The sequence below is a fragment of the Oncorhynchus mykiss genome, chromosome 6 (genome assembly GCF_057628025.1).
Source record: "Oncorhynchus mykiss isolate SJ-2025 chromosome 6, ASM5762802v1, whole genome shotgun sequence".
NCBI lineage: Eukaryota > Metazoa > Chordata > Actinopteri > Salmoniformes > Salmonidae > Oncorhynchus > Oncorhynchus mykiss.
Window position 1 is genome coordinate 22,345,787 of NC_143027.1, and position 16,882 is coordinate 22,362,668.

The 16,882-nt window shown below is 42.6% G+C and overlaps 1 protein-coding gene across 1 annotated transcript in view; it reads right to left on the bottom strand.

The window, feature by feature from the left end:
- The window catches only part of nr6a1a (nuclear receptor subfamily 6, group A, member 1a), a 118,467-nt gene extending 101,628 nt beyond the window's left edge, over positions 1-16,839 (bottom strand). Inside the window, exon 1 of the mRNA XM_021605625.3 lies at positions 16,547-16,839. Within this exon, the coding sequence (XP_021461300.2) occupies positions 16,547-16,613 (67 nt within the window). The 5' untranslated portion in view covers positions 16,614-16,839. The remainder of the gene's footprint in view (positions 1-16,546) is intronic.
- Positions 16,840-16,882: the final 43 nt, after the last annotated feature.

A 16,882-nucleotide genomic window follows, 5' to 3' on the forward strand; every position in this document is an offset into this window, starting at 1 on the left:
ACATTTTTAGTTGAGATTGATGTGGAAGAACTGGCCTGAACAGAGCCCTGACCTCAACCCCATCAAACACCATTGGGATAATTTACAGGCTGACCACACCACTCGCGTCGCGTGCACGAGCGTTGCAAAATACATTTCGAAATCTATGTTACTCAATTATTGCATCCACACTGCTCGCGCGCGCCAACGAGCATCTGCGTTGCCAAGGGCTAAAATAGAAATCAGTTCTATTTCGGATGCAGATCGCGCTGCTGGTGCAAGTGCAAGCTAACTAGCTAAATTGCCATAAATGTTTAATGGTTTTCGTCCTGTCCCCAAATTAATATAATTGGTTCAGACTTTGTTTTGATATTTTAACCTGCGTGTCGTGATTGCGTTGGTATGGGGGGACAAAATAAATTCATGCACGATGGCGCACGTGCGCAGCCGGTTTGGGTTCTGTGTTAGAACACCGACTGCGAGCCAGGCCTAATCGCCCATCATCAGTGCCTGACCTCACTAACGCTCTTGAGGCTGAATGGAAAGCAAGTCCCCGCAGCAATGTTCCAACATCTAGTGGAAATCCTTCCCAGAAGAGTGGAGGCTGTTACAGCAGCAAACTCCATATTACTGCCCATGATTTTGAAATGAGATGTTCGACGAGCAGGTGTCCACATACTTTTGGTTATGTGTTGTAGCTCTTGCTGTTGCCACTAATTGCTCATGTGGACTATGAAGTGAGACCATTTCTGTGCCTAGTCCATCAGTACCATCTATGCTGTGCACTGGGTCTAGACCAAAGAGCCAGGGTTCTGGTCTAGAAGCACGGTTTCAACAGTTTTGCTTCACACCTCTCTGATTCAGAGGGGTTGGGTTAAATGTGGAAGATACATTTCAGTTTACTGTATTTAGTTGTGCAACTGACTAGGTATCCCCTTTCCCTTTAACTGACGCCTGGCACAGAGGACAATTTCCATAGACAGCCACATAGAGAAGTCAGATTAGTACATTCCTAATAAGACACTTATTTGTGCACAAAACATCCATATAATTATTCAAATAAATGTCACTGAAGCTGATTTTGTTTTTACATCACTCAGAGCCAAAGATATACACATTTTATATTCATCCAATGCCTGACATATTTTTTGGATTACGCGATGACGTCGTTGCTGCTCGCGCTGCTCCCTGTGTGCACTGAGCATTAGTGTGCATGTGATGTTGGTCCATACAAACCGGATGCAACCCGAATATCGACCGTCCATGAATCGGCGTAAGCGAACATGAGTAGATTACCTTGGAAATAACGGTCAGACATCTTGGACAGTATCCAGTTATTTTTATACCTCAGAGGTCTCTAGACCAATGACTGACATTGACAGGGGGCAGTCATTCTTCCCTGGTCTAGACGCCAGTCCACTTCTCACCTACACACTCAATGACAAGCCATCATTCAAACACAACACAGTAGCGCCCTGTCAGTATACTATATAACCCCCCCCCCCCCCCCCCCACCCCCCCACCATCACCGCCACCATTATAGTACACCCCCACCCCGCTCGTGTCAGCACACCACCCTGCTATCAACAGCTGTAGACCCCTGACCCGACACACGCTAGCCGCCCCCGTACCCTCGACTGAACACACTGGCATATGGTGTCCCTCGAGCAAACACACTGCACCAACACAGACACAGGCAGACACACATGCCCAGCTCAGACTCACAGACACACAGTCACATATGCCAGGCTCAGACACACAAACACACACACACACACACACACACACATACACACACACACACAGCACTGAATTACAGTATAACCCAAAACATGGTTAGCACAAACAAGAGTTAACTCATTCAAACTCATTCTCACTCCATACATTGCCAACAGTTATTATAATTAATAATAATAATAATAAATATTAATACTAAATTGTATTTTGTAGAGCACTTTTCATTTACATACATAAATCACAAAGCTCTTTACATTGTGAGCAACCATTAAAAGAAAAAAGCTTCAATAAACAATGCTAAAAACATAATATGAGAAAAAGATTGGCTAAAACTTCAATGACAAATTCTGAAACACTTGTGTTTTAGCTAAGAATGGGACAGTCCCAGAGAATAGAAACGAATGGAGCTCCAGTGTGTGGTTCCTTCGATAATCTTCCTGTCACCCCACTGACAGCCTGGGGCTGTGAGGGATTCAGCAGCAGCCTATACTATGCAGCTTGAGCCTCCTCCGCTGCAGCCCATTGTGTGTTGACAAAGAAGGGCCGTCTTTAACCTCTAAAACCTCTGCAACCTTGGCACAATGAGCACACAATCATAATAACATACGGGCTCTTAAGCGTTCTCTTCCCTCCACAGGGATAAGAGGCCAGGCATGCTCAACAGAGCTCTCAAACCTGTCATCGAAATACTGTAAGTCGTTCAGTATTTCTTTAGAAACCTCATCTCCGAAATAACTCATAAGAACAGCATGCTGTAGTCCAGAGGGTGTACCTGTCATATTACCTTGACCAAGTCAATTTATGATTCCTACTGTTGTAGTTTCTACATTATAATAACCATGTCCTCCTATAGAGAGAACAACTTATTCCACAAATCTTTCACCTTTTGCTCTTGTATTCCTGTGAGATCAGGGATTAAAGCATCCCCTCCAGGGCATGTTTTGTCTACCACCATCAGTACACATACTGATTAGCTGCTCAGCTCTGGCAACCAGCTCCATGACTCCAGCAGGGCCAATGCTAATGTTAATCACATTAACCAAGCTACAGGCTACAGACTGGGGAACACAAGCTAACCCACGGCTCCAGCTCTCCCCCTGCAGTCCCCATTAATGGAAACCCTTTACAACCTATTGAACAACCTCTTGGTACCATACTCAACTCAAAAACAACAACAATTGGGAATATGTGTAGTACAAACATTTTGGGTCTCAACATACTGTAAATCAAATTCAAAACACGTTTGAGAGACATTATATTCCTTTTCAACATGAGCCATATGGTGAGGGTAAGTATGTGAGGCCATGGTGGTGCAGAGGTAATATGATCATGTACAACAGAGTGTAACAGTAAGTGTCATGCAGCAATTACCCCTTATACCCCTACCCCTTACTATGTCCCCCCCCATGTCAGTCCATCCCCATCCCACCTCAGCACCCTGCCTCTACCCCAACCCATTACTATGTCCCCCATGTCAGTCCATCCCCATCCCACCTCAGCACCCTGCCTCTACCCCAACCCCTTACTATGTCCCCCATGTCAGTCCATCCCCATCCCATCTCAGCACCCTGCCTCTACCCACTAACATCCACCTAGCCCTTAGATCACTCCATCACTGTCCCAGATCGTCTGTCCCAGATGGCCAGTGTTCCGCTTGGCCAGTGGAGGGGCACGCCACCCTGTCATCTGAGTAGAGTGGCCTGGCCCCTACCTACCTGTCAGATTGGTCCTGGTTATCTCACCAATACACACAGTCACATCTATCACGTCACACTGGGAGGCCAGGCATAGAGGGAGGGAGGGATGCATAGAGAGAGGGAAGGAGGGAAGGAGGGAAGGAGGGAAGGATGGAGGAAGTGTGATTGACTGATCATGTTAGTTGCATAATGAGGGAGATCGGCCTAAATTTGACAAAGCGGGTTCAGTCATGAACTGATGCTCGGTCTGAATGTTAACACGCATTTGTTGTGGTACGGTTTTGGAAACATAAGGAACATATTTTTCATATCAGCAAGAAATCATTTTCAAAAAACAAAAGGTTCAATTACAACACACCTTTATAGGCTTAGGCTTAGGGTTAGTGTTCCCGCACGGCCATATCTTCGTGTAACATTGCTAGGTTGCTCCGAACACCTGTGTTTAAGCATATCTGGTGTAGTTCGTCAACTGGAGGCACACAGCTTGTGGATCTGTGCAAAACCGCTACAGTAAGTGTATCTTTTTATTTAAAATACTTTTTCTTGCTGATATGAAAGATAAGCGGCATATGTTTCGAAAACCGGTTTGAAAGCGTTGATTATTGACGTTTTTAAACGTTAAAGCACAGTGCCGGAATTGTAGTTCACATGGAGCCAACCCTGGGTGAAGCTAACTGCTTAAAACCCTAAATACAGGGAAGGGTTTTCGAGTGCTAGTTTTCCCCATATGCAGTATTTTGTCATTAATTTCTCCACAATGTATACAGTATATTGTTGTTCTTAACCTATTTTGCCAGGATCATGACTGGGCCTTTTTACCGAGCACAAGGTTAAGCATGCATCAAGGAAATGTTTGGTCAAGTTATTGATGCATTTCGGTTTCATTCAATTCAGTAATTTACCCGTTTGCAATCCTCCAATTGGATGCGATGTTCAGGTGGACATGAACACTTGCTGTTTATAGTAATGATTTGTTTGTTTGTAATTGGCGTGTCTCAGAGCTCCATGTCACCGTGTGTCTGTCAGGTCTGTGCGTAACTGATCACCGACAACGACGAGACAGCCTATAGGGAGGAGGTCAGAGACCTGGCCGGGTGGTGCCAGAATAACAACCTATCCCTCAACGTAACCATGACTAAGGAGATGATTGTGGACTACAGGAAAAGGAGGACCGAGCACGCCCCCATTCTCATCGAAGGGGCTGTAGTGGAGCAGGTTGAGAGCTTCAAGTTCCTTGGTGTCCACATCACCAACAAACTAGAATGGTCTAAACACACCAAGACAGTTGTGAAGAGGGCACGACAAAGCCTATTCCCCCTCAGGAAACTAAAAAGATTTGTCATGGGTCCTCAGATCCTCAAAAGGTTCTACAGCTGCACCATTGAGAGCATCCTGACTGGTTGCATCACTGCCTGGTACGGCAATTGCTCGGCCTCTGACCGCAAAGCACTACAGAGGGTAGTGCGTACGGCCCAGTACATCACTGGGGCTAAGCTGCCTGCCATCCAGGACCTCTACACCAGGCGGTGTCAGAGGAAGGCCCTAAAAATTGTCAAGGACCCCTGCCACCCCAGTCATAGACTATTCTCTCTACTACCGCATGGCAAGCGGTAACGGAGTGCCAAGTCTAGGACAAAAAAGCTTCTCAACAGTTTTTACCCCCAAGCCATAAGACTCCTGAACTGAACAGGTACTCAAATGGCTACCCAAACTATTTGCATTGTGTGCCCCCCGCTCCCCCCCTCTTTTACGCTACTGCTACTCTCTGTTACGCTACTGCTACTCTCTGTGGCCTAGTATACATGCTATAGTAACTATAGCATGTTAGGTTATACCAGGCTAGTGACAGCCTCCCCACAGATCACATTCCTGAGCTAGAACAGAAGTGAGGCTTACATGAAAAACAGATACCTTCTACTAAAATTAGACTTCAATTCTACCAACTATAGTGTAGTAGAATTACAATTGGTAGAATTTAAGTCGAATTTGGTAGAATATATATATATATTTAATGATGTAGTACAATTTAACCTAATTTCCTTCCTATTTTGTGCTTTAGTTACATGGCCAACTTGGAATGCCAGAAAGGGATGGAGAATAAATATTTATCTTTGTACAGTAAAATGTCTTGAGTTTCTAACAAATGAGCTTCCTCAAGCTGAATGTGATATCTGTCGGCCCACAGTGACAGGATATTGATGGGAGGAAGCAGCCACAGATAGATCTTTGTTTCTACTACATTACACGTGAAAATGAATCACCTGCTATGTGTAGTGTCACAGACCTGTATGCAGTGTTCAACTCATCCTGTTCCTAGAGACAGTGAAGCATGTCTTTAAGGAGAGTTTCAGTTTGCCCTCAGCTCCCTGCTGTAGAAAGCCTTGAAGAAGCAGATGGGTAGCGTGATACACTGTTACCTGATATTAGTAGTCTCAGTCTGTATTACATGACATTAAATTAAGAGGGTCAGTGCTTCCTAAGTTGGGCTGGGTCACAGAGGGTAATTTGGCTGAAGTGGGTCATTGTTACTTGACTGGTGCTGTTACATTATATTTTACCTTTATTTAACTAGGCAAGTCAGTTAAGAACAAATTCTTATTTTCAGTGACGGCCTTCAATAACAGTGGGTTAACTGCCTGTTCAGGGGCAGAACGACAGATTTGTACCTTGTCAGCTCGGGGGTTTGAACTTGCAACCTTCCAGTTACTAGTCCAACGCTCTAACCACTAGGCTACCCTGCGGCCACTATAGTGCTTACAAAATCTACGTGAAATGCTACCCAACACTTGGTCTGAGACTGCAACGGATCCCCAAATTACTGTGCCCACTCATAAGCACTTATTTCTGCCTTCTCCTCAGGGAGTCACAACACAACCCTTCACTGTGGACTTGGCATAGAGCCAGATTAGCACCCTCACCTTCATCTCCAACATGACAAAGAGGCTAAGACTATTCACCAGAACACAGTGGATATATGTGACAGATTGTGGAGGAACTCGTGTTAGATCCACAGGCTGCGCTGTGGTCATTCCTATGACCTCAACACCTGACCTTTGACCCCTGTATGTAACACCACACAGCACAATGTCTACTCTGTCCTCCCCTCTGCTCCCTCAGGGCTACTCTTGGATGGACGGCTCACTCTCTCCAACAGGGACTCAAGTTCAGAGCAGCATTCTCCACTAAGTCAAGCTCTCAGTCTAAGATAGATCCTAAAGTTCAGTACCCTTTGTAGCTCAGTTGGTAGAGCAAGGTGCTAGTAACGCCAGGGTAGTGTGTTTGATTCCTGGAACCACCCATATGTGAAATGTATGTACACATGACTGTAAGTCACAATGGATAATAGTGTCTGCTAAATGGCATGTATTATTATTAAAGTAGGAGTCAGATATTGGGGCTAAGAGACAAATTAGAAGTTACACATCCCATTACCATGAAATGCAGTCTTCAGTGGATATGAGAATCTAAAAACTATATTACTGGAATAAAAATGTCCCCTCAAAAGCGGTGCGAGCTCATTTCAACATGCATTTTTCTGTCCTCTAGCCATGTCTGTTGTTAGAGAAGGTGATTTAGTTGAAAGTGCTGAGTGTATGTCTTTATCTGCCATAATCCTGCCAGCCCCTTCAGCTCAGCTCTCAGGTCAAGCCCTGGTCAGGACCACAGAAGATCTTGGGGGGGGGGGGGGGTCATTCAGTGCTGGTCGACCGACACGCTCAAAGGATCAACTTCCCTTTCATCATAACAGGGGTCAGAGTTTTACTACCACGCGCTGGGCTGGATAGCGAAATACACACACACACACACACACACACACACACACACACACACACACACACACACACACACACACACACACACACACACACACACACACACACACACACACACTGATGGCTCAGAGGCATCTGATAATAACCATCTTATTACATGAGTGCCAACAACTAAGATAAAAGTTACGGGATCAACCATGTGACACTATAAGGAACATGTTATCTTCTTGATCTTTCTTTTGGGCCTCTCTGAGTCCTCCAGGCTTCTCCACTGGCCAACCATGTACTGTAGAATAGTGTGTGGGGATTGTGAAATTATGAGGAGAGCTGAGGACGAAAGTTTAGAAAGTCCAGATTGTTAACAGATTCCTGCTAAAACAGTCATTGGGAATGTGACTGTGTGTCTTTGCTGTTGATTGTGAAATGACTGTGGCGTCCGAGTCAGTAATATACTGTGCTGTCCTAAATCAGTGCAGATGGTTCAGGCAACAGATTCATGTATCTGTTGTCTGTCCCCAAACTTTTGAACGGTAGTGTATCTTTATCAACAGAGATTTATATCAAACATCCGTCACTACTCTATTGTTGATTGCACTTAGTTTGAGGGGCTAATAGGAATAAATGTATCAGTCAGGGGAAGCTGCTCTTTCATCGCCAGTAACAACTCTGTCTCCTGTAGCATTACCCTGGCTCTGATTGTGAGATCCACAGGAAAGGCATCCCTACTCTACATACCAAGTTCAGTGTTTTACAGCTCCCTGTAAACTCATCCTTCACCCAAATTCAAACTCAAATTGAAGACGTTTATGACTCCTGGCTGGCCAGCGTGTTGAATATCACAGAGCCCTGACAAAAGCCTGCCCCTAGACTCACGCATCTGCGGTGTCACTGTACCAACTGCCTTGATGTACTTACTGTACTGCCTCCTCCCCAAAAAGCCTTTATGACACCCCACATCAGCCCCCCTGCATCTCAATACCAGCTGTTAGTTCCCTGTCCATCCCCTAAGGGTTCTGCTTTGTTTTCTGTTGGGCTGCTAGCTGGATGAATGAACAAAACATCTCTGTCCGCCTGCCAGTAACCTGCCTCGTTATTCCTCCTGGCCGGCTCAGTGGCTCTCCTCTAGCTCATGGCTCAAGTGGATGTTGTAAATACTTTCCTGGGTTGTTTTGGGGTCACCAGAGACTTGGTCATTATTGCCTCAAGATCAAATCAAATCAAATTTGACTGGTCACATACACATATTTAGCAGATGTTATTGAAGGTGTAGCGAAATGCTTGTATTACTAGCTCCAACAGTGCAGTAACATCTAACAATTCACAATATACACAAATCTAAAGTAAAATAATGGAGTTAAGAAATATAGAAAAAATAAATGTTTTAACTAGGAAAGTCAGCTATGAAGAAATTCTTATTTATGATAAAGTCCTACCCTGGCCAAACCCTAACAATGCTGTGCCATTTGTGTGCCGCACTATGGGACTCCCAATCACGGCCAGTTGTGATACAGCCTGGAATTGAACCAGGGTCTGTAGTGACACCTCTAGCACTGAGATGCTGTGCTTAGACCACTGCACCACTCGTGAGCCCCAAACAATGTTGGAGTGGCATTGACTAAAATATAGAAGAATAGAATGCAGTATATACATATGAAATGGGTAAGGCAGTATGTGAACATTATTGAAGTGGCTAGTGTTCCATTATTAAAATTACCAGTGATTCCATGTCTATGAATATAGGGCAGCAGCTTCTAAGGTGCAGGGTTGAGTAACCGGGTGGTAGCTAGCTAATGATGGCTAATTAACAGTTTGATGGCCTTGAGAAAGAAGCTGTTTTTCAGTCTCTCGGTCCCAGCTTTGATGCACCTCTACTGACCTTGCCTTCTGGATGTTAGCGGGGTGAACAGGCTGTGGCTCAGGTGGTTTATCTCCTTGATGATCTTTTTGGCCTTCCTGTGACATCGGGTGCTGTAGGTGTCCTGGAGGGCAGGCAGTGTGCCCCCGGTGATGCGTTGGGAGGTTGCAGGCAGTGCAGTTGCTGTACCAAGCGGTGATACAGCCCAACAGGATGATCTCAATTTGTAAAGGTTTGTGAGGGTCTTAGGTGCCAAGCCGAATTTCTTCAGCCTCCTGAGGTTGAAGAGAGCTTGTTATGCCTTCTTCACCACACTGTCTGTGTGGGTGGACCATTTCAGATCGACGGTGATGTGTAGGCAGAGGAACTTGAAACTTTTCATCTTCTCCACTACGGTCCCATCGATGTGGATAGGGGCGTGCTCTCTCTGCTTTTTCCTGAAGTCCACGATCAGCTCATTTGTTTTGTTGACGTTGAGGGAAATGTTATTTTCCTGGCACCACACACCTCACCTCCTCCCTGTAGGCTGTTTCACCATTGTTGGTAATCAGGCCTACAACTCCTGTGTCATCTGCAAACTTGATGATTGAGTTGGAGGCGTGTGTGGCCACACAATCATGGGTGAACAGGGAGTACAAGAGGGTGCTGAGCACGCACCCTTGTGCGGCAGCTGTGTTGAGGATCAGCGAAGTGGAGGTGTTGTTTCCTACCTTCACCACTTGGTGCCGGCCCGTCAGGAAGTCCAGGACCCAGTTGCACAGGGCGGGGGCCCGAGTTTACTGATGAGCCCCGAGTTTACTGATGAGCTTGGAGGGTACTATGGTGTTGAAGGCTGAGCTATATTCAATGAACAGCATTCTTACATAAGCATTCCTCTTGTCCAGATGGGATAGGGCAGTGTGCAGTGTGATGGCGATTGCATCGTCTGTGGTTCTATTGGGACGGTATACAAGTTGAAGTGGGTCTAGGATGTCAGGTAAGGTAGAGGTGATATGATCCTTAAAACCTCTCTGGGGTAGGGGGCAGTATGTTGACATCCGGATGAAAAGCGTGCCCAAAGTAAACTGCCTGTTACTCAGGCCCAGAAGCTAGGATATGCATATAATTGGTACAGGAACAATGGTGGACATATGGAAGCAAGTGGGGACAGCAGACTGGGATAGGGAGAGATTGAATATGTCCTTTAACACTCCAGCCAGCTGGTCTGCACACGCAAGGAGGCGGCAGATGCCATCTGGGCCGGCAGCCTTGCGACGATTAACACGTTTAAATGTCTTACTCACGTCGGCCACGGAGAACAAGAGCCCACAGTCCTTGAGAGCAGGCCGTGTCGGTGGCACTGTGTTATGCTCAAAGCAGGCGAAGAAGATGTTTAGCTTGTCCGGGAGCAAGACGTCAGTGTCCACGACGTGGCAGGTCTTCCCTTTGTAATCCATGATTGTCTGTAGACCCCGCCACATACGTCTTGTGTCTGAGCCGTTGAATTGCGGCTCTATTTTGTCTCTGTACTGACGTTTTGACTCTTTGATTGCCTTACGGAGGGAATTATTTTGAATTTATATACATATACTGTATATTTTTTAACCTTTATTTAACTAGGCAAGTCAGTTAAGAACAAATTCTTATTTTCAATGATGGCCTAGGAACAGTGGGTTAACTGCCTTGTTCAGGGGCAGAACAACAGATTTTTACCTTGTCAGCTCGGGGATTCAATCTTGCAACCTTTTGGTTACTAGTCCAACAGTCTAACCACTAAGCTACCTGCCGGAATAACTACACTGTAAGTATTCAACCATATTCCCAGTCACCTTGCCATGGTTAAATGCGGTGGTTCGCATTTTCAGTTTTGCGCAAATGCTGCCTTCTATCCACGGTTTCTGATTTGGGTAGGTTTTAATAGTCAAAGTGCGAACAACATTTGCTATACACTTCCTGATGAACTCAGTCACCGTGTCAGTGTATATGTCGATGGTATTCTCAGAGGCTACCTGGAACATATCCCAATCCGCGTAATCAAAACCATCTTGAAGCAAGGATTCCAATTGGTCAGACCAGCATTGAATAGACCTTAGCACGGGTACTTCCTGTTTGAGTTTCTGCCAATAGGAAGGTATGAGCAAAATTGAGTCGTCATCTTTTTTTGCCGAAGGGAGAGCGGGAGAGGGCCATTCCGGAAAATGGAGTAGCAGTGGTCGAGTGTTTTAGCAGCGCGAGTACTACAGTCAATGTATTGATAGAACTTCGGTAGCGTTTTCCTGAAATTCGCCATCTTGCTTCATCTCTTAATATCTCCATCTCCATAAACTCAAGTAATGTACCTGCCCATAGGTGCAAATAAATTAGCTTTCCAGTGTGTTGACTGCAATACAGATACAGATCACGCAGAATGATACTTGATTGTGTCCTGTGATTGACATATTCAAACTATGGTGTGTCCTGTGATTTCAGTATGGTACGTGTATTGCATTGACTAATGTGTGGTGTTGATACATGAGGGCTGCTGGTTGATGCTTGTGGACCTATTCTCTGCTCTCTGCATCATTACAGGGATGACCAGAGGAATGTGTTGCCTGGTAACGGCACTACTGTCAGTGCCCAGGGCCAGGAGGAGCACCCAAGAGAGCAGCATTACATTGTGTCCTTCCTAACAGCTCTGCTGAGGCGGTACATGGTCATCATTGGGTCACTGTCATTGTTTGGCTATCTCCTGCCAAAGCATCCTCTTTAAAGACAGTGAAGAATCAACAGATTGTGATGCTCATATCATGATCAGTATTGTATAATACTGAAGCAAAAAATATATTTCTAGATATTTGTAAAATATCAGTAAAATCTCAAAAGTTGCTGAAAATATTTATGGTGGTGTTTGTTGATTTCAGAAGGTAGATTGTTCACATTTATGCACAAATATACTTTAAATGTGTATTGTGTCTTCTAAAATAATCTTCTACATAGTATATCACATAAATCTAATTTAACAGTGTAATAAACGCACTGACGTTGCTGATCTCCCTTAGAGCAAATGCCCATTATGCCCATTATTTTCATAAAGATCTGTTTCTCTAATTACTTCAATCCTTATGTTTTATTCCATTGTACCAAACAATGTAACACACTCTGTCATTCCTTTACTATAATTCTGCCCTAAACAGATTTTTTTTCAGATCTCTGTAAAGACTCATTCTAATTAGTCTTAATCTGAGTCATTTCTTAATCGAACACTTCTTGATATTGACTCATAGCTAAATATATTGTTTAATGAAATAAACTAAAAGGGAGAGGGAGTTTCAGCGTTTTGTGTCTTGTGATGGTGGCGTTGACATAGATTGGGAGATTGGAGATGAAGTTAAGATATTGGAGTCGAGTTAAAAATCTCTCTGGTAAAAAGGACTGATGGATCACATCTGCCTGCTGTGCCCCTCTCCCCCTCTCTGCTACCCCACCTCCTCTACTGTACTCTTTAATCATCATTCAGCAGCACCACAGGGATCGTATCCTGCCCTTCCTCCATCTCCACCCACAACACAGCTTGACCCCCAGAGAAAAGAAAGCCGCATGGTCCCTTGCCCCCCACCCCCGGCCTCTACCACAGTGGAGGGCTGACAAAGCACTCTCTTTCACTGCATCAGAAAAAAAGCTACCAGGCTCTCTCACCACCCTGAGGCTAAACCACAACAGATCCACACAAACATATTTTCCTATTTAACTTAATGTGAAGACAATTACATTAAAACAGACCTGTTCCATTGATTAGAGGCAAAAGTAGAAGTCCTGACACTTGGTCAATACAGATCAATGGAAATTGAATTTCTCATGGAATGAATTTAGAGATAAGCCAAGCTATTAGATAAGCAGTAAATAAGTATATTTTGACATTCTTCACTTCATGTCAGTGGTGACTGGTAGTACTGTAGTATAGCATGTTGTGCAACAGGGTTCTTGACCAGAGGGATATACACTATAATCAAGAGGTGCAGCATAGCCAGTACAGTGAGGACCTGACATACAGTGCCTTCAGGAAGTATTCATACCATTTGAGTTATTCCACATTTTGTTTTGTTACAGCCTGAATTCTAAATGGATTAAAAAACAACATCGATACACACAATACCCTATAATGACAAAGTGAAAACATGTTTTTGGAAAAAGTTGCTATTTTATTGAAAATGAAATACAGAAATATCTCATTCAAATAAGTATTCTCACCCCTGAGTCAATACTTTGTAGAAGCACCTTTGGCAGCGATTACAGCTGTGAGTCTCTAAGTAAGTCTCTAAGTGCTTTCCACATCTAGATTGTGCAACATTTGCCCATTATTCTTTTCAAAATGATTCAAGCTCTGTCAAATTGGTTGTTGATCATTACTAGACAACCATTTTCAGGTCTTGCCATAGATTTTCAAGTAGATTTAAGTAAAAACTGTAACACGGCCACTCAGGAACATTCACTGTCTTCTTAGTAAGCAACTCCAGTGTAGATTTGGCCTTCTGTTTTAGGTTATTGTCCTGGTGAAAGGTGAATTCATCTCCTAGTGTCTGGTGGAAAGCAGACTGAGCCAGGTTTTACTATATAATTTTGCCTGTGCTTAGTTCCATTCCGTTTCTTTTTATCCTGAAAAACAACCATATCCATAACATGATGCAGCCACCACTATGCTTGAAAATATAGAGCGTGGTTCTCAGTAATGTGTTGTATTGGATTTGCCCCAAACATAACTCTTTGTATTCAGCACAAAAAGTTCATTGCTTTGTCACATTTTTTGCAGTATTACTTTAGTGCCTTGTTGCAGGCAGGATGCATGTTTTTGGGACATTTGTATTCTGTACAGGCTTCTGTCTTTTCACTCTGTCAATTAGTTTAGTATTGTGTAGGAACTACAATATTGTTGATCCATCCTCAGTTTTCTCCTATCATAGCCATTAAACTATGTAACGGTTTTAAAGTCACCATTAGCCTCATGGTGAAATCCCTGAGCGGTTTCCTTCCTATAAGTGCCTTTCTTTGTGAGGCATTGGAAAACACCCCTGTTCTTTGTGGTTGAATCTGTGTTTGAAATTCACTGATAGACTGAGGAGCCTTACATAACATTGTATGTGTGGGGTACCGAGATGAGGTAGTCATTCTAAAATCATGTTAAACATTATTATTGCACACAGAGTGAGTCCATGCAGCTTTTTATGTGACTTGTTAGGCACATTTTTACTCCTGAACTTATGAAGGCTTTCCATAACAAAGAGGTTGAAGACTTGAATCAAGACATTTCAGCTTTTCATTTTTAATTAATTTGTCAAAATTTCGAAAAACATAATTACACTTTCACCTTATGGGATATTGTGTATAGGCCAGTGACAAATTCAGGCTGTAACACAACAAAATGTGGTAAAAGCCAAGGGGTATGAATAACTTTCTGAAATCACTGTAGCTCTATACTGGATAGGAGGCTAATATTGTGTTAGTGTGAAATTGTCAATGAAAAATGAGAGGGAATTACAAAATTAGGTCTTCAAAACAATCTTGAAAAAAAACGAAAATTAAGTATTCATAGTAATTATGAATAGTAATCATGGGAAATGTATGCAACTGAATAGTATCTCAAAAGTATTTCCTTTTCTCTATTTTCATTTGAGAGGAAAATGTTCCTGGAATATAACATGTACTTTCTCTAAACACACACATGTATGTCTTTAAAGTAAAATAACATAAAATGTGAGATTTCTTTAGGGTAATTTCAAATACTCTGATGAGGAAACCAAAAATCTTAATAACTATTTGAGGGGGGACAAACTATTCTACAGGAACATGTCAGGAAAATCAATGTGTTTTTGGACACCTTTTTTATATTTCTCTTTTCAAAGTATATGATATACTTAGTTAAAAGTGTATTTGACATTTGCATAATTAAAAAGTGAATTAACCATAGGAAAACTATTTGTAAATCACTTGTAAAAATGTACATGTATTTATATTACTAGTGTATTTATTATGAGGTAAAGGCCTATGCCTAATCAAATGAACACGAATAACATGCCTTAAACTTGTATTTTCTTAATTTTATTTAAATGAGCTACTTTATTTTACTTCAAACTATGTAATAATGTTTATGATCATTTTATAAGCACAAGTTCTAATAACATATTATAACTTGTCTTATAATAAAGTTAAATCCTTAAATTGAACATTTGTACATTTATGTAAATCAAAGTACCACAGAACGCGCCCTAAATTAGCTTTTTTCCCTTATTGTAGGCTATTTGGTGAGTCTCTACATTTGTCATTGAAATGTTTGCACACAAAAAAAGATCAAAATCTTATAGAAATGTCACTGATTAAATCTCAAGTACTCGGTTTAACATGCATTAGGCTAAACCATTAATTAATGCACAGTGGCCTTATGCTTGCCAAAATATGATTCATTTATTAGTTGACGGTCCACTGTGATATAAACTTTAACTTCGATCAATCATTTTCAATTACTATTCCTCGTCAATGCGTAAGGAATTTTAATCCTTGAAATGACAATAAATCTTCACACCCACACACACGGGGGCACGATACATGGCCCTGGTGCATGGATGAGACAGTAATGACCCTCCCCTGAAATAACGCGTCGATATTTGTAATTTGTCAAATAAATGTGCATGAGAGAAATCATTATTAAACTAAATATAACCAAATGTATGATGTATCGCTTTATAAGGAAGAGTGAATTGTGTCCCCAACATGTACGACAGTCACACGTGGTGCAATTATGGACGCAATCTTCTCACCAAAATGTATCAAACATTATAGGTCTATAGCTACTCTTTAATAGCCTCGAAATACATATATTTTTTAGATTTAAAACAATGCCGCATAGCCTGTCTATCGCTCTTCTGAGAAGTGGTCTAATAACAGATCTAAGACATCTTGCCAAGTAGTCATACCAATCAATTGGATTCATGTAATAGTTAAAACGCAATACTTTTGCTCTCTCCACCACAAAACATTTCAATTTCCATGTTTTGTGGTGGCCAACATAGGATTTTGGGACTAAATCTAATAGCTTAAGGGCGTTCTCCAAGTTCAAAAGTTCACCTTTTACGATCTCCAAAATACCACTGACTTCTCACGTCCAAATAAAAACATTCCTACCTTGGTTCTCAGCAAACGACACTCAAACCAATCACAGTGTGAAATATGCAAGAATCAACACTGACAAACTAAATAAAGTTGGCTGGGAGCCACACATGATCAGATAATTCCCATAGATAAGACACATTTTGAAACGCAATTGACAGCCCATGCACAAGGTGGGCTACTGTATTTTTTTCACCTTATCAAACCCCACTTAGAATAAGTAAAATATTAAGTAGCCTATAAACAGCATTATTAACTATGTTACAATAATTGTATAACAATGTATCAAGAATGTAAGGAAATGAATATGCATTTTTGTGTTTTCCCAATGACTGTAAATGTTTTTTCCACATGAATAGATTCGCCTGCATAAAACCTGATACACGTACCGTTAACGGACTTCGTATTGTTTCTCTCTGGGTAATCGAACCCATTCGTCCTGTCGTCTATCTCCATCCTCCTTCATGAAAGCTGCATGCGCGCCGTTCTATCAGCCGGGCGCCTATTAGCAATATTTTCAATTCGATAATGCAATTAGCTGTCTTCGTTGTGTTGAGAGGCTACTGTCTTCACTGGACAGACTGTAGCCCCAAGCCTGCAGTTGTCAGTAAGAATAACAGTTCTTCCACACCCCCATACCTACACAAATCATTTACCCTGAACATTAAGCAATGACGTACGCGCTGCAGTATGCATTCTGGGTTATGTAGGGTTTGGTCGTCGTG